The sequence below is a fragment of the Lampetra fluviatilis genome, chromosome 25 (assembly GCF_964198595.1).
Source record: "Lampetra fluviatilis chromosome 25, kcLamFluv1.1, whole genome shotgun sequence".
In the NCBI taxonomy this organism is placed as follows: Eukaryota; Metazoa; Chordata; class Hyperoartia; order Petromyzontiformes; family Petromyzontidae; genus Lampetra; species Lampetra fluviatilis.
The window spans coordinates 8,827,392-8,848,086 of NC_136299.1; the positions used below are offsets into that span (position 1 = coordinate 8,827,392).

Genomic DNA, 20,695 nt, shown 5'->3' on the forward strand with positions numbered 1-20,695 from the left:
GGATTGCTTGAAGCCACCGGATTTGTCAAAGTCGAGAGAAGGAGAGATGAGAGGGCAGAGAGAGAGAGAGAGAATGTGGGCGTCTGTTAAACTGATGCAGCTAAAAAGATGCGCTCCCGGAAGGCCGCGCGACTGATGGGATGGATCAAAAAATGCATACTTCTATACTTTCAATTTATTTTTTACGTGGAAAGACGAACGTGAGACAGAGGCGTTCCGTCGGCATATTTATTCTGACAAGGCAGGGTTAGAGAGATAGAGAGAGCACAAGGGTGGCACCATGATCATTTAGGTGATCCTCTCAGGGCGAGGCTTATCCATTGCACTGCGGGTGGGTTGACCTATGCAATTTCCCCAACTGCGGGAAACTCGACTGTAAAATTTGTGGTACTGGGGGAATTTTTTTTATATACAAAAACAACAGAGAGAGAGAGAGCGAGAGAGAGCGATTGGGGAGGGGTCGGAGGGGGGAGAGTAGAGAGAGAGGGAGAGAGAGAGAGTGAGCGAGAGGGGGGTGGTTACATAACGCAAAGCATAAAAAAAAATACGAAATGATGAACGAAGCAAAGTGCCGACTACACCGAGCATCTTCTTGTTTCCACTGATCGTAAAAAAAAGAGAGAGAGATGAGAGTAGAGAGGAGGGAGAGAGGCAGATGAGAGAGAGAGAGAGAGATAGAAAGAGATGAGAGGGTTCGGTTTTATCTCCCGGCGTGGCAGTGGAAGAATAACTCCCCCTGCAGAACGGTCAAGTCGATCTGCAGGTCGCGTTCGGTGGGGTAAGGAATGGGCACTCGCACATCTATCCACGAAAATCTGTCCAGCACGGGAAGAGTAGGCAAAATACATTCGAACAGGAGCTTTGTGCAACTCCTTCGAGTTAAGAACCCCTTTGGCCGGCAGCGGCACGAGAAAGCAAGCGCAGGGCTGAACCTTTGCCTTTGTAAATCTAAAACAATTTAAATTAAACTATTTATTTTATTTTACCAGGTATGACCGACTGAGTTATGTAGCTCTTTTTCAGAGGCGACCTGGCCACACATGACAGCTCAACGAAAGTGGCTTATCATCACGTGGACATTTCTAAATGTGGAGGGAAAAACCAGAGAACCCGGAGAAAAATCCACGCGACCACGGGGAGAGAGAGAGACCGCAAACTCCAAATATACAGCAGCAGGCGTCAGGGTCGGGATCGAACCCACGACCTCCTGCACACCAGGCGAGGTCTACAGGAGGCCGTGCAATGAACGAACCACAGAGTTCACAAAAATGACCGCAACAGAACAACAACAAAAAAACGCCACTAAGCGGAGCGATGAGACGGAGGGAGAAAGTGGCGAGACAGATGGAACGGGACGGACTCATCCCCAGCAACCCGCTCGCTCGCTCCGTGCTCCGTGCGAGCGAGAGACAGCAGTAATCCTCGCGAGCCGTAAAGAAAAAAAAAACCGAACAAGCAGCTCACTGCCGCTGTTGACAGAAAGCATTTTTTTGTAAACGTTATTATATACTTTTTTAAAAAATGAAAAATGAAGACTTCAAAAACACAAAAGCGTCCACTGGGGTACGCCCAAGCGGTCGATTGAGCGAGCGAGCGAGAGAGCGAGAGGCAACACGGCTCTTTAACGGACATGGTAAAGAGAGGGGGGGGGGCGCATAAGAGAGGCGATAGTCACGGAAAAGGCACACTAAGCAAGGATATATATATTTTAAATGATGGACGTTAAGGACAGACAGACGGGAAAAAATCTAAGTGGGGAGAAAAATGTCACCTCTGCTTTCAGGAGAAACGTGACGAATCGCCGATGGATGGCTCTCAAGAGCATTTGTCATCGCGGCTATTAGGGAGACCGCTGGTGGGGGTTGGGGTGTGGGGGGTGAGTGCCGACTGCTCTCAGCTAGAACGCGGGGAGGGCGATCAGACACGGTTCATATCCGTGCAGCCGCTTCTGATCCCCCCCCCCAAAAAAAAAAAACTAGTCAGTACTGATTTTATCGACCGCGCACAACGAAAGTGACGACGATGATGATGCAATTCGTAAATGGCCGTGGCTCTGAGACGTCGAGCCAGGCTGAAGCGTCGCTCGAAAGCTACGCAAAAAAAAGACACGTGGTGGCCTTTAAAGAAGAGGTGGGACCTTGAATAATGAGGTGGGGCCTTTAATAACGAGGTGGGAAATTTAATTACAAAGATGGGGCCAACATTGACGACCGGACCGAGGCCACCAACTCACTGCAACTTCTTGTCTCAAAGGGTCGCACGCGAGGAACCTTGAGAACATTTAACCGGTCACTCACTCACGCGCTCACACGCCCCCACCGCGCGCACACCCACGCACAGAGACAAAGATCCCCCGTGTAGCCTTAACAAGACTGCTGGGGCAAGTGATCTTAGCAAGCAGCTATGAAGGTCGGCACGGCACACGAGGGGGTGGGTGGCCAACACCACGCCCGGCCGCCTTTGTCTCCCCAGTGACGATGTTTGCACAACGCAACAGGTACTCGTTTAGAGGCCGAGTCGACCTTAGTACAGGCCCAGGACCGGTTCGATTAATCGCCACCGATGTTTGGTGCAGGACGTGAGCCGGGGGAATCGAACTCGGGTTCCCCGGGTTCGTAGCGCAGCGCGTCGACCGCTGCGCCACCACTCCCCTACACGCACACGCACGCAAGCACACACACGCATACACTCGCACACACACGCACAAAGATAAAGATCCCCCGTATAGCCTTAACAGACTGTAGGGGCAAGTGCTGTTAGCGAGCACCTATGAAGGCCGGAACGGCACACGAGGGGGTGGGTGGCCAGCACCACGCCCGACCGCCTTTGTCTCCCTAGTGGCAATGTTTACACACCGCACCAGGTACTCATTTGAGGCTGAGTCGACCTAGGGAAGGCCCGGGACCGGTTCAGATAATCGTCACTGGTGTTGGCCGTGAGCGGGAATCGAACCCGGGTCGCCGGGTTCATAGCGCAGCGCGCTAACCGCCAAACTACCGCTCCCCACACACACGCACGCACGCGCACGTACAACAACCGCCATTCGCCACTAAGTGGCGGTGACGTCACCACGACGCTTGTGCCAGGCCATGTGCACCCTGAGGCCACGTGAAGTGTCGAACGCCCGCTGACAGGAGGTCACGGGGCAGACCCAGGTGCCACGGGTCGACTGACCGAGATGACCGAGATGAGTGGCTGATGCACCACCTGTGCCCCCTACTGTGCCAACTTGCTGTGCTTTAGCCACCCGGCGCTCCGCTCGTTGTTGTGAGCGTCGCTTCTCCACCCTCCATTGTTGTTGGAGGGCGACTGCCTCCAACTGCCCAGTAGCGTCCTTCACGAGCCTCCTCCACTGAGGCCGATCTTGACACCGCTGGTACCAGTCATCGGCAAGTCCACTCAGCTCCACGTCCTCCTGTACCACATCACTCCATCTCTTTTCTAGCCCGTGCCGCGCCCGTTTAGCCCCCTCGATCCGGCCGAACAAAAGCTGTTTAGGCATGCGGTGGCTGGGCATGCGGGCTACATGACCCAGCCAACGCAGCCTTGCCTGCCGGAGGAGCTCACTGATGGGACTTTGCCCAGATCTTTCAAGGACTTGTGAGCTCCTCACACAATCCAGCCTGGTTAAACCCAGTGTGTGTACGCGCACGTACACACACGCACGCACACACACGCGCACACATGCACACACACACACACGCATACGCACGCACACACGCACACGCCACGCACACACACGCATACACACGCACACACACACACGCATACACACACGCGCACACGCACGCATACACACACGCATACACACGCACACACGCGCACGCAAGCACACACGCGCTCGCGGGATACCAAAAATAGCGCCACGGCAATTTCCTCCGAGTGGTGCCGTCACGCGAACACCGGAGCCCCCTTCCCCCCACATCACGGCCGCCGCTCCCTTTGACGTTTGAGCGGAAGTCGAACTTTTAGCGAGCAAGCGGCCGGTTTTAGATCGGTCGGCCGGTTTGTTTGTCCGTTTTGTTTGTTGGGGTTTTGTAGCGGGCAAGCGAGTTAATTGCGTTTGTTTACATCAAGGAGGGGGGGCAGGGGGAGGGCTGCAAAGTCGTCTTTCTCCTTCCCGTCCCACGGTTCACTGTTTTGCTTGAAACGCAGGCGATCCGTGAGTTGTTCTTGGGTTAGCCAACAGGTTAGTGGCGGTGGCTCTACGGCAAACATTGTTGTTACGAATCGCAACCTTCCCTCTCCTCCTCCACCACCCGACAATTCATTGTCACCGCCAATGAATTGTTAATCAAGGTGTCACGGGAATCAACCGCGGTGGATGTATCACTTCTTCAGCAGCACCCGACTGCTAAACTATGTTTTTTTATTTCAACAGGTAAGGCCCTACTGAGCTGCATAGCTCCTTTTCAGGAGCGATCTGGCCACAGCTGATAGACTCAACGAAGTGGCTTATCACGTGGAAATGTACGGCAGTCAAACGCTCTAAACGCGTGACGTTGATCATAAATGTGGAGGGAAAAACTGCAGGACCCGGACAAAAATCCACGCGACCACGGGGAGAGAGACGCACAAACTCCAAAATACAGCAGGAGTGAGGGTTGGGATCGAACCCACGACCTCCCGTGTACCGGGCGAGGTAGTTAACATCTCACTACGGACTACTACCGGGTGTTGCTGCTGTTGTTGTGGGGATGACTTTCACGACGTTTGCATTGGGAGTTGCGCGGACGTTTCTGCTGGAGACTACAACCAGCATCGTCAGGCTGTTCGCAGCAGCCGAGATCTCGACTCGAGATTATTATTAATTGGCCGCTGTGTTGGGTGGAGGAGGGTTTCACGACACATGTATTTTTTCTTCCGTTTACACGACGGCCTAACCCAACAGAAACAAAAATTACGACTCGAGGTATTGGGCCGTGAAAGTTCAACGTTGCCATGATTTTACAACAGATATATTTTACACGTGCCAACAACGCATTGGCGATATTCGTAATGCTTTAGAGAGCGCTGTTGAAGTGTGACACGTGGATTTTACAACAGATATTTTTTACAGGTGCCAACAATGCATTGGCGATATTCGTAATGCTTTAGAGAGCGCTGTTGAAGTGTGACACGTGGAACTGCCCCCTCTTCATCTGACACGGTCTCATTTCCCACACTGCATGAATAATAATAATAATGACAATCGTTATATATTTTTTTTACAGCCATAGAGATAGGCGTGAAATTCCGACACTCGCTTTCAGATTACATTTTTCTCTTCCGGGGAGTTAATAACAGTTTTCATCCATCACACTTCCCCAAAAAATATTGTCACAGTCCAATCTCTTGGAATATCTTTGCATCCCACATTGCACCTTGAGGCCATTTCCAACAGACTATGATTTAACATTTTATTATTATTATAAACACTCACCACCTCTCCGCCCCCCTCCTCCCCCCAATTCCGAATGCAATTAAACTCAACGGCTTCTGCACTTCTCTTCCCGTTCGCTGCGTTTGACAGCAACGACTCGTGCAACGGATCTGCATTGACGCTTCACTCGGGAGTGCCGTGCATTCCGATGTGAATTTAGCAATTTCGCCTTTGCTCGAACGGAATTGCGTTCCCGTCCATGTCGACAGACCGTCGCGTTTTGCCCGTTGTGCCCACCGCTGTTTTGAAAGCCTCCGTCGGGCGGAGCGACTGGCGCTCCCGATGACCCCGAGTTCGATTCCCGGCCACGGTCAAACATTACCGGACATCTGTAAAAAGGAGCCCTGAAGGTCAGCGGATTCCTCCAGTATAAATAAAGATTCTAGATTCAAACGTCAGTGTCCGGGTGACCTCTGACCCTAGTCCTTGTTGCCACCCTACCCCCCTCTCACCTAACCGCATTAAACCAGCGTGGAGAAGTATGGTCAAACAACACCCACAGGAGATATTGCATGGAGAGGCCTTCGTCCACAAGTGGATTGACAAATACATTAAAAGTATTATTACTTTTTTTCAAAATCACGTGCGATTTTTTTTCTCATGAAAAAGAACCATTGCCTGAAACGACGCATATATATTTCTGTTTTTTAAAATCAAAGTAGTGCATGTGAAGAATAAGTCGAGTGCCTTTTTGCACACGTTGATTTACATCTCCTGGCAAAACAATTTAGATTGTTGTTGTTGTTACCATCGCCTACAGGAGGGATGTCAGAGTAATATATGTTTTCTATTCATCCGAGCAAGCGGGCAGGCAAGGGGAGGCGCTGCATGGGTCTCGGCTTGCCAGCGCCACCTTCCTGGTGCCGCCAAAGGGCGCCTCAGCGGCGGAGCGAGCCAGCGGCCGGCAAACGCAAAGGCTACGAGTTCAACTCCTCGACGCATTCGTGGGTGGTGGGGGCGAGAGGGGGAATCAACAGCGTGTTGGCCGTACAGATAGGCTCGCCTCCTGCCACAGAAACGTGGAATGTCCGCAACTGGCTCAGCGCTGTAGGCGGAAAGGAAAAGCACCGCGGACTTGAGGTGCGGTCAGATTGTCAGTAGAACAACCTCAGAACGGTTTCTGGAAGAAAATAAATCACAGTCGTGTTGTTTCCCAATCCGTTATGCTTGGCGAGATGTTAACTACCTCGCCTGGTATACAGGAGGTCGTGGGTTCGATCTCGACCCTGACGCTGCTGTATATTTGGAGTTTGCGTGCCTCTCTCTCTCTCATCATTATCACGGTGGCTAGGAAATGTTAACTACCTCGCCTGGTATGCAGGAGGTCGTGGGTTCGATCTTGAACCTGACGCCTGCTGTATATTTGGGGTTAGCGTGTCTCTCTCTCTCTCCCCATGGTCGCGTGGATTTTTCTCCGGGTCCCTCCGGGTTTCCCCCCCCCCACCTTCCACATGTATAATCAACGTCACCCGCTGTAGAGTATTTGGCTGAAAAAAAAAAGAATGTCCACGCGAGGCTAAGCCACTTCTTCGTTGAGCTACCATTGGCGATGGTCCGGGTCGCTTCTGTAATAGAGCTACACAGCTCAGTGGGGCCTTGCACCTGGTCAAAACAATCGTTTTCGTTGAGCTTTAAGGGCGTCCCGTATCAACTGGTGGGGGGTCCGATACCGAATTGACGCGCGTGAATTATTGAGATATGTTTGTTCCCTATCTCCCCCGTTGCGTGACCTCTTGTCCAGCGACCAAACGTTAGGCCAGGTCATCTCCTCGGGGTTAAGATTAACATTGGGCAAAGCCACATGGGTGGGGGGGGGGGGCAAGGGGGGGTGGTGGTGATGCATGATCAAAAAAGTTTTAGGTGTAAAAATAAAAAAAAACCGACACCGAATGGGAGAGAGAAGCACATGTTTGAGAGTGAACGTTACGATGGGAAGTTAAAACATAAATAAATACACAGTAGGTCGGGCCAAGGACCACGATCCTTTTTTCTCTCTCTCTCTCCTTCGATTGTGTGGACTGAGATTCCATTTAACACGCGCGGAGCTCAAGGCCGCTCGGTGAGTTGTTGGGTGAAGTTTTAACTGGGCAGTACTTTGAAGGAGGGCGGGTGGCGGGTGGAAGAGGGAGGGGGTCAGGGGGTCCGGGGGGAAGGAGGGAGGGAGATGAGGGGGACGAGGAGGAGAACGGAGCAAGGGAGGAGGGGGGAAGGGGAAGAGGAGGAGGAGTTTAATTTGAACCACAGTCGCGACACCTCGCACCGGAGACACCACACAGCGACTGACCGCCAGGCAGCTGCACAAACCCACCTGAGAAAACAGGAACGGGCGTCGCTCCCACCGCAGGCGCGCCACCCACCCCGCACCGCCTCACCGCGTCGATGCGTTACCGTCCCTCTTTGTCCCGTGCGTTACACATCCACTCCTCCACTCCCCTTGCTCGTCCCACGCCATTCCATGCCATCCCACTCCACCCCACACCACCCACCCCATCCCACTCCACCCCACATCATCCTACACCATCCCACTCCATCCCTAACCACCCCACACCACCCCACACTACCTCACACCACCCCACACCACCCACACCATCCCATCCCACACCACCTCACACCACCCCACACCATCTCACTCCACCCCACACCATCCCACACCACCCCAGACCACCCCACACCACCCCACACCATCCCACACCACCCCAGACCATCACACACCACCCCACACCATCACACACCACCCCACACCATCCCACACCACCCCAGACCACCCCACACCACCCCACACCATCCCACACCACCCCAGACCATCACACACCACCCCACACCATCACACACCACCCCACACCATCCCACACCACCCCAGACCACCCCACACCACCCCACACCATCCCACATCATCCAACACCATCCCACCCCACACCATCCCACACCATCCCACACCACCCCACACCACCCCAGACCACCCCACACCACCCTACACCATCCCATCCCACACCACCCCACACCACCCCACTCCATCCTACACCACTCCACCCCATCCCACACCACCCCACACCATCCCACACCACTCCACCCCATCCCACACCACCCCACGCCGTCCCACGCCGTGAATCCCACGATTGGACCTCCCCATTCCCGGCGCAAGCTGTTCACGCGAGACGAAAGTGTGGGCAATTAGAGAGGAGTTGTAATTTCCTCAGTTGCTCAAGCGCGGAGGAAGAAGTACAATAAAGCATGATAATGAAGGTCCCAGGGTGGGATAGCAGAGCGCTCCTCACACATTCTTCACCGTCTCAAAACATGTTTAAGGTTCCTCAAAGACGTCGGAGCCTGCAGGGCAATCGCGGGCGCTGGGAGACAAGTCCAGCGACCATCTGCCGGCGGGGAGACCTCGGCGAGAGAGCGAGGGAGCGAGAGAATGAGGGAGCGAGAGAATGAGGGATGCGAGAGAATGAGGGAACGAGAGAGCGAGAGAATGAGGGAGCGAGAGAATGAGGGAGTGAGAGAATGAGGGAGTGAGAGAATGAGGGAGCGGGAGAATGAGGGAGCGAGGGAGCGAGAGAATGAGGGAGCGAGAGAATGAGGGAGCGAGAGAATGAGGGAGCGAGAGAATGAGGGAGCGGGAGAATGAGGGATGCGAGAGAATGAGGGAGCGAGAGAGCGAGAGAATGAGGGAGCGAGAGAATGAGGGAGTGAGAGAATGAGGGAGTGAGAGAATGAGGGAGCGGGAGAATGAGGGAGCGAGAGAATGAGGGATGCGAGAGAATGAGGGAGCGAGAGAGCGAGAGAATGAGGGAGCGAGAGAATGAGGGAGTGAGAGAATGAGGGAGTGAGAGAATGAGGGAGCGGGAGAATGAGGGAGCGAGGGAGCGAGAGAATGAGGGAGCGAGAGAATGAGGGAGCGAGAGAATGAGGGAGCGAGAGAATGAGGGAGCGAGAGAATGAGGGAGCGAGAGAATGAGGGAGCGAGAGAATGAGGGAGTGAGAGAATGAGGGAGCGAGAGAATGAGGGAGCGAGAGAATGAGGGAGCGAGAGAATGAGAGAGCGAGAGAATGAGGGAGCGAGAGAATGAGGGAGCGAGAGAATGAGGGAGTGAGAGAATGAGGGAGCGGGAGAATGAGGGAGCGAGGGAGCGAGAGAATGAGGGAGTGAGAGAATGAGGGAGTGAGAGAATGAGGGAGCGGGAGAATGAGGGAGCGAGGGAGCGAGAGAATGAGGGAGCGAGAGAATGAGGGAGCGAGAGAATGAGGGAGCGAGAGAATGAGGGAGCGAGAGAATGAGGGAGCGAGAGAATGAGGGAGCGAGAGAATGAGGGAGTGAGAGAATGAGGGAGCGAGAGAATGAGGGAGCGAGAGAATGAGGGAGCGAGAGAATGAGGGAGCGAGAGAATGAGGGAGCGAGAGAATGAGGGAGCGAGAGAATGAGGGAGTGAGAGAATGAGGGATGCGAGAGAATGAGGGAGTGAGAGAATGAGGGAGCGAGAGAATGAGGGAGCGAGAGAATGAGGGAGCGAGAGAATGAGGGAGCGAGAGAATGAGGGAGCGAGAGAATGAGGGAGCGAGAGAATGAGGGAGTGAGAGAATGAGGGATGCGAGAGAATGAGGGAGCGAGAGAATGAGGGAGCGGGAGAATGAGGGAGCGAGGGAGCGAGAGAATGAGGGAGCGAGAGAATGAGGGAGCGAGAAAATGAGAGAGCGAATGAGTGAGAGAATGAGGGAGCGAGAGAATGAGGGAGCGAGAGAATGAGGGAGCGAGAAAATGAGGGAGCGAGGGGAGCGAGAGAATGAGGGAGCGAGAGAATGAGGGAGCGAGAAAATGAGAGAGCGAATGAGTGAGAGAATGAGGGAGCGAGGGAGCGAGAGAATGAGGGAGCGAGAGAATGAGGGAGCGAGAGAGCGAGAGAATGAGGGAGCGAGAGAATGAGGGAGTGAGAGAATGAGGGAGCGAGAGAGCGAGAGAATGAGGGAGCGAGAGAATGAGGGAGCGAGAGAATGAGGGAGCGAGAGAGCGAGAGAATGAGGGAGTGAGAGAATGAGGGAGCGGGAGAATGAGGGAGCGAGAGAATGAGGGAGTGAGAGAATGAGGGAGCGAGGGAGTGAGAGAATGAGGGAGTGAGAGAATGAGGGAGCGGGAGAATGAGGGAGCGAGGGAGCGAGAGAATGAGGGAGCGAGAGAATGAGGGAGCGAGAGAATGAGGGAGCGAGAGAATGAGGGAGTGAGAGAATGAGGGAGCGGGAGAATGAGGGAGCGGGAGAATGAGGGAGCGAGGGAGCGAGAGAATGAGGGAGCGAGAGAATGAGGGAGCGAGAGAGCGAGAGAATGAGGGAGTGAGAGAATGAGGGAGTGAGAGAATGAGGGAGCGGGAGAATGAGGGAGCGAGGGAGCGAGAGAATGAGGGAGCGAGAGAATGAGGGAGCGAGAGAATGAGGGAGCGAGAGAATGAGGGAGTGAGAGAATGAGGGAGCGGGAGAATGAGGGAGCGGGAGAATGAGGGAGCGAGAGAATGAGGGAGCGAGAGAATGAGGGAGCGGGAGAATGAGGGAGCGAGGGAGCGAGAGAATGAGGGAGCGAGAGAATGAGGGATGCGAGAGAATGAGGGAGCGAGAGAATGAGGGAGCGAGAGAATGAGGGAGCGAGAGAATGAGGGAGCGGGAGAATGAGGGAGCGAGGGAGCGAGAGAATGAGGGAGCGAGAGAATGAGAGAGCGAATGAGTGAGAGAATGAGGGAGGAAGAGAATGAGGAAGCGAGTGAGCGAGAGAATGAGGGATGGAGAGAATGAGGGAGCGAGGGAGCGAGAGAATGAGGGAGGGAGAGAATGAGGGAGCGAGTGAATGAGGGAGCGAGAAAATGAGGGAGCGAGAGAATGAGGGAGCGAGAGAATGAGGGAGCGAGTGAATGAGGGAGCGAGAGAATGAGGGAGCGAGTGAATGAGGGAGCGAGAGAATGAGGGAGCGAGTGAATGAGGGAGCGAGAGAATGAGGGAGCGAGAGAATGAGGGAGCGAGTGAATGAGGGAGCGAGTGAATGAGGGAGCGAGAGAATGAGGGAGCGAGAGAATGAGGGAGCGAGAGAATGAGGGAGCGAGAGAATGAGGGAGCGAGAGAATGAGGGAGCGAGGGAGCGAGAGAATGAGGGAGCGAGAGAATGAGGGAGCGAGTGAATGAGGGAGCTAGAGAATGAGGGAGCGAGAGAATGAGGGAGCGAGGGAGCGAGAGAATGAGGGAGCGAGAGAATGAGGGAGCGGGAGAATGAGGGAGCGAGAGAATGAGGGAGCGAGAGAACGAGGGAGCGAGAGAACGAGAGAGGGAGAGAGCGAGTGCGCGGACAGAGAGACATTAGACAGTTGTTATTGTTGTTGCTGCTGCTGTTGTTGTTTTTAGCGGATCCCCATTAATTTAAATCTCTCTGGCTAAATGGCTCCTGCTGGGGGAAATATAAAAATAAATAGATGCGGCTGGCGCAGCGCGGGCGCCCGGTTTGTGAGCGCCCGCGTCTCGGCGTTGGTGCCAGCGTGGCGAGCGGTCGCTGGGACGTGCAGAGCGGTGGCTCAGAGGCCCTTGCTTGGGCCGTGCGTACGACGCGCAGTGTGGAGTGTGTGTGTGTGCTGCAGTGTGGTGTGTGTGTGTGTGCTGCAGTGTGGTGTGGTGTGCTGCAGTGTGGAGTGTGTGTGTGTGCTGCAGTGTGGAGGGTGTGTGTGTGCTGCAGTGTGGAGTGTGTGTGTGTGCTGCAGTGTGGAGTGTGTGTGTGTGTGCAGTGTGGTGTGCTGCAGTGTGGTGTGTGTGTGTGCAGTGTGCAGTGTGGTGTGCTGCAGTGTGGTGTGTGCGTGTGTGCTGCAGTGTGGTGTGCTGCAGTGTGGTGTGTGTGTGTGTGCAGTGTGAAGTGTGTGTGTGCTGCAGTGTGTGTGTGCTGCAGTGTGTTGTGTGCGTGTGTGCTGCAGTGTGGAGTGTGTGCTGCAGTGTGGTGTGCTGCAGTGTGGAGTGTGTGTGTGTGCTGCAGTGTGGTGTGCTGCAGTGTGGTGTGTGTGTGTGTGCTGCAGTGTGTGTGCTGCAGTGTGGTGTGTGTGTGTGTGTGCTGCAGTGTGGTGTGTGTGCTGCAGTGTGGTGTGTGTGTGTGCTGCAGTGTGGTGTGCTGCAATGTGGTGTGTGTGTGTGTGCTGCAATGTGGTGTTCTGCAGTGTGGTGTGTGTACTGCAGTGTGGTGTGCTGCAGTGTGGTGTGCTGCACTGTGGTGTGTGTGTGCGGTGCAGTGTGTGTGTGCTGCAGTGTGGTGTGCTGCAGTGTGGAGGGTGTGTGTGTGCAGTGTAGCATAGTGTCCTGCAGTGTGGAGTGTGTGTGTGCAGTGCAGTGTGGCCTGCAGTGTGGAGTGTGTGTGTGCGGTGCAGTGTGGAGTGTGTGTGTGTGCTGCAGTGTCGTGTGCTGCAATGCAGTGTAGCGTAGTGTCCTGTAGTGTGGAGTGTGTTTGTGTGCGGTGCAGTGTGTTGTGGTGGCCTGCAGTGTGGAGTGTGTGTGTGTGCGGTGCAGTGTGGTGGGCTGCAGTGTGGAGGGTGTGTGTGTGCAGTGTGGTGGGCTGCAGTGTGGAGTGTGTGTGCGGTGCAGTGTGTTGGGAACGAGTGTGGAGTGTGTGTGCGGTGCAGTGTGGTGGGCTGCAGTGTGGAGTGTGTGTGTGCGGTGCAGTGTGGTGGGCTGCAGTGTGGAGTGTGTGTGTGCGGTGCAGTGTGGTGGGCTGCAGTGTGGAGTGTGTGTGTGCGGTGCAGTGTGGTGGGCTGCAGTGTGGAGTGTGTGTGTGCGGTGCAGTGTGGTGGGCTGCAGTGTGGAGTGTGTGTGTGCGGTGCAGTGTGGTGGGCTGCAGTGTGGAGTGTGTGTGTGCGGTGCAGTGTGGTGGGCTGCAGTGTGGAGTGTGTGTGTGCGGTGCAGTGTGGTGGGCTGCAGTGTGGAGTGTGTGTGTGCGGTGCAGTGTGGTGGGCTGCAGTGTGGAGTGTGTGTGTGCGGTGCAGTGTGGTGGGCTGCAGTGTGGAGTGTGTGTGTGCGGTGCAGTGTGGTGTCCTGCAGTGGGGAGTGTGTGTGTAGAGGGCGGGCGGGCACCTGCCAGCTGTACCACGTGCCCCGTTCGACCCTAAGCCGGCACGCGTTTGACCCCACGGCAGGACCGCTAAGCGTGCGCGCTCTCAAACGAGTAGATGAGCGCACCGCGATAGGAACAAAGACGGATGAGCAGGGGGAGAAAGACCATCGTTCTTCAACAGATGGGTCGTGATCCCGAGAACGCGTGCATTTGTCACTGGAGGCAGCCAGGGGGAGGACTGGTCACAGGCCTCCTGGCTGATGACAGATAAACAAAAACAGCGTCTGCGTTGAATTTCCGGAACAAATCATGTCGAAGGCCATTGACCGTCAGCTTCACTTACGGGCGTATCTCTCACGTCTCAAGGCCGCGTCGTCCCAACGTAAACCTCTCGGCCGAGGCTATGACACCGTCAATCATCGCTTATCAGCAGCCGCAAGCACGAGCCATGAGCTATCCACTGCTGGATGAAGGGGACGGCTCCATCTCCGCGCAGGACGCACTCGGGGGCGCTTGCGAACCCGGCGACCCGAGTTCGATTCCAACTCACGGCCACCGGCACCGGTGACAGTTTTATCTGAGCCGGTACTGGGCCTCCCCTAGGTCGGCTCAGCCTCAGAATGAGCAGCTGATGCGTTGTGTAAACATCGCCACTCGGGAGACAAAGGCGTCCGGGCGCGTGCGTTGCTGGCCACCCACCACCTCGCGTGCCGTGCCGGACTTCACAGGTGCTCGCGAGGGTTACGTTGCCCCCAGTCTCCTCCTCGTCGCGGGTGACGAGGTGAGCTGAGGGTTGTGCCACCCTCTCGTCGCGGCCGCTGGTGCGTCTGGGGTTAAGCTGCCCCCCTCCCCCCTCTCCCCAGCCGTTCACCTCGTCGCGGGCTAAGTGGCGTGCTCAGCGTCGGGCGGGGGGGGGGGGGGGCGATCCACCTCGTCGCGGGGCAAGGGGGGAGAGGAGGTGGGGGGGGTGTGCGGTGACTCACGGACGCAGGAGCGGCCGTCGTCGGAGAAGACGTGACCCTCGTCACACTCGCAGCGGAAGGTGCCGGGGAGGTTGACGCAGCGAGCGTGGGGCCCGCAGCGCCCGCCCGGGTGTTCCGCACACTCGTCCTGGTCTAGCGCACAAAGACACAGAGACAAAGATCCCCCCGCGTGGCCTTTTAACAGGCTGGTTGGGGCAAGTGCTGTGAGCGAGCAGCACCCACGAAGGGGGTGAAATATTCACGCGACCACGAGGAGAGAAACACGGAAACTCAAAAATGTCCAGCAGCGGGCGTCAGGGTCGGGATCGAACCCACGACCTCCTGCATACCGGGCGAGTTAGTTAACGGGGCTGGGGCTAGGGGGCGGGGCAGGGGCTGGGCTGGGGCTAGGGGGGGAGTCGTGGGGTGGGTGGAGGAGGGGTGGAGGGGGGTGGTGGGGGGTGGTGGGGGGTGGGGGGGTGGAGGGGGATGGGGGCGTGGAGGGGGGGTGGAGGGGGGTGGAGGGGGGTGGAGGGTGGGTGGAGGGAGGTGGAGGGAGGGGGGTGGAGGGGGGTGGAGGGGGGTGGAGGGGGTGGAGGGGGGGTGGGGGGGGGGTGGAGGGAGTTGGAGGGAGGGGGGGTGGAGGGGGGTGGAGGGAGGGGGGGGTGGAGGAGGGTGGAGGGAGGGGGGGTGGAGGGGGGGGTGGTGGGGGGTGGGGGGGGTGGAGGGGGGGTGGTAGAGGGAGGGGGGGTAGAGGGGGGTGGAGGGAGGGGGGGTGGAGGGGGGGTGGAGGGGGGGTGGGCCTCACCGTAGCAAACGCGTCCGTCTCCCGTGAAGCCGGCGGCGCATTCGCAGGTGAAGTCGGCGCCCCGACCTGGGCGGCACTGCGCGTTGCTGTCGCAGTCGTGAGTGCCGTCGTAGCAGGGGCTTTGGTCCGCTTCGTCTACACGGACAAAGGTCCCAACCCACCCACCCCGGAACAACGTCACGAACACAGCCATAGAGAGAACGCGGGGGGCAAAAGTGGTGTTGGCGAGTAAGCAGCGCCTGTGATGGGGGGGGGGCGCGTAACGCGGCACACGAGGGGATGGTGCGGCCGGGTATAGAAAATAAAAACACGCGTGGCCACCTTTGCCGAGAGAGATGTTGACTACCTCGCCTGGTGTACAGGAGGTCGTGGGTTCGCCTGTAAACTTGGAGTCCGCATGTCTTTCTCTCCCCGTGGTCGCTTGGATTTGTCTCCACATTTATCCACGAACACGCGTTTAGAGAATTTTGCTGCTGCGATACATTTCCACGTGACGAAAAGCCACTTCGTTGAGCTTCCATTTGTGGCCTGGTCGCTTCTGATAAAGAGCAATGGATAGTTTAGTGGGGTCTTACCTGGTAAAATAAAATACAGATTGTTTAGTGGACCTTTCATAGCCTCCCCAGTGCTGATGTTGATAAACTGCACCGGGTACTCGTTAAAGGCCGAGACCACCTCGGGGAAGCCCGGCACCGGCTTCGAATATTCGCCACTCGCCTAGTGATCTTTAGAGCCAGCAGCCATCAACACTCGGACAAGCTGCCTACATTGAGCGCCTTTGCATGAGAGTCAACTCACGGGTGGGGAGTGAGAGGGAGGGGGGAGGGAGGGAGGGCGACGAGGGAGAGAGGAGAGGGAGGGAGGATGAATGGGGAGAGATGGAGGGGGGGGAATGGGGGGAGAGACGGAGGGAGGGGAGGTATGGAGGAGTGGGAGGGAGGGGAGGATGAATGGAAGGGGTGGAGGAGAGATGGAGGGGGGGGAGTAGGGGAAGGATGCGAGGGGGGGAATGGGGGGAGAGACGGAGGGAGGGGAGGTATGGAGGAGAGGGAGGGAGGGGAGGATGAATGGAAGGGGGGGGAGAGATGGAGGGGGGTGTAGGGAAGGGATGCGAGGGGGGGGGGATGGGGGGGGGGAGACGGAGGGAGGGGAGGTATGGAGGAGCGGGAGGGAGGGGAGGATGAATGGGGGGGGGGGAAGAGATGGAGGGGGGTGTAGGGGAGGGATGCGAGGGGGGAATGATGCGGGGGGGGGAGACGGAGGGAGGGGAGGTATGGAGGAGAGGGAGGGAGGGGAGGAATGGGGGTGGTGGGGAGCAGTTCACTGCTGGCTCATACTTAATTCTCTGTCACTGAGCCAGGCAATCATTTCGAGCTGAGTTGACCAAAAGGGCCCTCGAACGCGATCAACGTGTGCGGCGAGAGGGAGCGTTTCGACCAGCGGCGCACCGCACTGAACGCTGCGCGGCCGCTCGGCAGAGACGTTTAGAATCCCCCTCGTAGCCTGTGCAGAGGCCGCCGGGGCAAGGGTGGCGAGCGAGCGGGACACGGTGGCACACGAGGGCGGACAGCACCGGGCTCAGGCCGCCCCTGTCTCCGAGATGGGTTCTTTTTTGGCGATGTTTAAAAAAAAAAACACGTGGCACCCAGGTGCTCATTCGAGGCCGAGTCGACCTAGGCGGGGCCCAGGAACGGTTCAGGGAGGGGAAGCCGTGAGCGGGTATCGAACGGGGGGGGGGGCGGGGGGTCGACCGGTTCGTCGCACGGCGTGCTAACCGCTGCGCGACCGCTCAGCCAGAGACGCACACACGCACACAGACACACGCGCACACACACACGCGCACACAGACACGCGCACACAGACACACACACACACGCGCAAACAGACACGCGCGCACACAGACACACGCGCACACACACACGCGCACACAGACACACGCGCACACACACACGCGCACACAGACACACGCGCACAGACACACGCGCACACAGACGCGCGCGCGCAGTAACAACCACAGAGACACGCAGAAACACGCGCACTCACGTCGGACCAAAGTGGGACAGGCGATCGAACACGCAGATTGAGAATAATAACAGAAGCCACGTGCTTGTGCATTGCTACCCCCAATCGATGGGCTTCAACAAACAGGGAGCTCCCCCCCCTCCCCCCCCCCGTACAGCCTCTAACAGACTGTAGGGGCAAGTGCTGTTAGCGAGCATCTATGAAGGCCGCAACGGTACACGAGGGGGTGGGTGGCCAGCACCACGCACGACCGCCTTTGTCTCCCCAGTGTCGATGTTTACACACCGCACCAGGTACTAATTTGAGGCTGAGTCGACCTAGGGGAGGCCCAGGACCGGTTCAGATAATCGTCACTGGTGTTGGCCGTGAGCGGGAATCGAACCCGTGTCGCCGGGTTCGTAGCGCAGCGCGCTAACCGCTACACCACCGCTCCCCGCACACACACAAACACGCGCACACACACGCGCGCGCACACACGCGCGCACACAGACACGCTGACAGTGAAAACAGAACTTGAAGAAATAAATATTAAATATATAAATATATATCGCTCTCTTTCCACCTCCCCCCCACGCCACCCCCGGGGTTTCAGCCGCAGAGGGACCGAGCAGACATCGATGTAAAAACAAAAAAAAATCCCGCTGGCATTTTAAAAAGTGGAGCTGGGATTCGTATTCGAGTTATTTTATTTATTGTTTAGTTCCGGGGGAGGGGGCGGGGTGGAGGGGGGCAATGGGGGGAGGGGGAGGAGAGAGATTATTCTTCTTATTATATATTTTTTGCCGCGCCAAGCAACCGGCAGAATCGTGTTGACAGGGCCTCATTGTGATGACGGTGACCTTTGACCCTCGGGGCAAATGCCCGCGCTGAGCTGGACGATTGTTTTGATTTATTGCCCAGTCCGTCTTCCACTCCCCCGCCACCCCCTCCCCCACACCCCCCACCCCCATGTAACCTGCTGACATCCCCCCTAATGGACATCTGTCACAAAGAGCTTCATAGCTCATCGGATTCCTCCTCCGGTCTAAGTAAAGATTCTGCGGCTGTGATTCTGCATGCGTGTCGCTGTACCTTGTAGATGTTCACGATACATAGCTGGTAAATCCCCTCCCCCCCCGGCCCCCGCCCCCCACCCGCGAATGAATTCCCATCGACGTCGAGTCGTCACACGCGTCTCTCGCAGAGCGTTGCATCCCCGCCGCCCCCCCACCCCGCCCCGTCTCCGTCGTCTTACAGGACGGCCGAAGTGGATGTCATAATTGTTTTTATTACCCTTTTATCTGGCAACAAAACTGACACCTTTTTTACGAGGAGTCATGTTTGCATAGACCACAATACCTGCAGTCATAATGCAAACAAAACACATAACTCTGATAATATATGCACTGTCCTTGAAGTTGATTGGTCCACACCCGAGACAGCTTTCCTTAGAGCCTAGTCTCACATGGTGTTGGACCAGATGACGCCAAAAGGCGCACAACTCAAAGACAATGCACCATCAGAGTATGAGAGCTCGGGGTAAGCATGGTGAGGTGGATGTCCTAGAGCTACCTCCGAGATCACTCTCCAGCGAGCTCTGCCGTGCGAGGGCGGCGCCCAAGCCGAGTGCGAGCGTCAGATGGTGGCGATGGCTTGTGGGAGGAGGCCTCCGTCCAGCGGCGGACAGACCATGGCAGCTGATGATTATGATGATGATGAAGACGAATTGTGTTTGCGCACTGTACGCCTTGCCATCTATCGTTGACCAGGGCCTTCGTCAGCTATGAGCAATATCTGAACCAATCCCTGGCCCTCCCTGAGCTCGCCCCCCTCCTTCGCCAACTCACACTGAACCAGCGTGGTGAAGTATGGTGGAGCGACAACCCCACCCCGTCCCTCACCCCACCTTGATGTAAACAAGCCCAATGAATTCACTTGCCCGTCGCAATACCTCAAACGAACGAACAAGCAAAGCAAACCCACCGTCCGATCTCAAACTGGCCGGCCGCTCGCAAAAAAGCTTTGACTTCCGCTCGAACTTCAAAGTGAGATAGGGGCCCCTGCGTTCACGTAACGGAGTTGCCTGTTTGTGTGTCATCTCTCTCCTCTCCTCCTTTCTCTCTTCTCTCTCTCTCTCTCATACCACACAAATGTCGGTGATGTGCACGTCTTCTTCGAACGCTGGAGAGCCGGAAAAGCCCCTCTCTGCACCAGCGTGGACGGCACCCTCGTGGTGTTCACCTTCTGAAGCGCTCGCTCGTCACCGTGGCGTGCGCGATGACCACCACCACCACCACGTAACTTTTCTTTCGCGTTGTGCGCGGTGCTTTTAGCGCCACAGCGCGTGGATTTGTAGCGTTTATTTTCATTTGTTTGCTGGTGACTTTGTGTATTTCACATCGAAATCGCCTCCAGTGCTTTTGCTGCTGGCGGCAATAAAAGTTGTTTAAAAGTCAAAAAGTCTCTCTCTGTCCTCGCTCGCCCGCTCGCTCTCCCTCTCACCGGTGATGGAGCCGATCTTGTTGGTGGTGGCGTAGCGCAGGATGAGGCCGCTGGCGTCGTACAGAGTGAAGATTCGCCCGACGCTCAGCCTCTGCGTGTGTGGCACCTGGACGCCGCCCTCCCCGCCATCGTGGGGGCAACTCTGTTGGGGGGGGGAGGGGGGGGGGGGAGTTGGTGGGGTGTAGCGAAGAAGCGACTGGTTGTGTGGATACCCAGGGGGGGGGGGGGTGGCACGGGGGTGTGGGGGGGGTTACGGGGGAACTGGGAGTGGTGGGGAGGTTGGCGTGGTGAGGCTCAACGCGGAGGGCACCGATACGAAGGCTGCTATCGCCATGACGACGGTGGTGATGACGAAGATGGCAATGATGATGACGCTGCCGAGGATGACGGTGATAATTACGGTGATAAGGATGACCATAATGATGATTACGATGACAATGGTGATATCAACCACGAAGGCACAGCCATCATGAAGGAAAAGACCGCGATGATGATGAGGATGATGATGGTAATGATGAGGATGATGGCAATGATGATGTTAATGATGAGGATGATGACCTATGACGATTACGATGACGATAACGACCAAGACGGCAATGTTGATGACGCTGACGAGGATGATGTTCGCGATGACGATGACCACAATGATGATTTGAATGACGATGATGACGACGACGCCCCTGAGGACAATGCCAATGATGACGATCACAACGACGACGATGATGACGATAATGATGTAGAGGAGATGGAGAAGAGAGAGCAGCACCTGGTAAGTGATGTTCTGCTTCCACATCTGCCTGAAGGTCTCGGTGCGGCCACCGCCGTAGTCCACGACGTACTCCCGCAACGACGTGGACGTCACCACTGCAACGGCAACGTGAGATGCGCACCTCGTCACAAGGTCGTGGCAACGTCGTGGCAACGTTGTGGCAACGTCGTCG

The 20,695-nt window shown here is 56.5% G+C and overlaps 1 protein-coding gene across 2 annotated transcripts in view; it reads right to left on the reverse strand.

Moving 5' to 3' along the window:
- The window catches only part of LOC144941770 (nidogen-1-like), a 114,695-nt gene that overhangs the window by 34,673 nt on the left and 59,327 nt on the right, over nt 1–20,695 (reverse strand). For both annotated transcript variants that reach the window (XM_078868197.1, XM_078868198.1), the window contains exons 10-13: nt 20,521–20,618; nt 19,755–19,896; nt 15,252–15,386; nt 14,465–14,596 (exon numbers count right to left, since the gene is read on the reverse strand). In XM_078868197.1, coding sequence (XP_078724323.1) covers nt 14,465–14,596; nt 15,252–15,386; nt 19,755–19,896; nt 20,521–20,618 — 507 coding nt within the window. The remainder of the gene's footprint in view (nt 1–14,464; nt 14,597–15,251; nt 15,387–19,754; nt 19,897–20,520; nt 20,619–20,695) is intronic.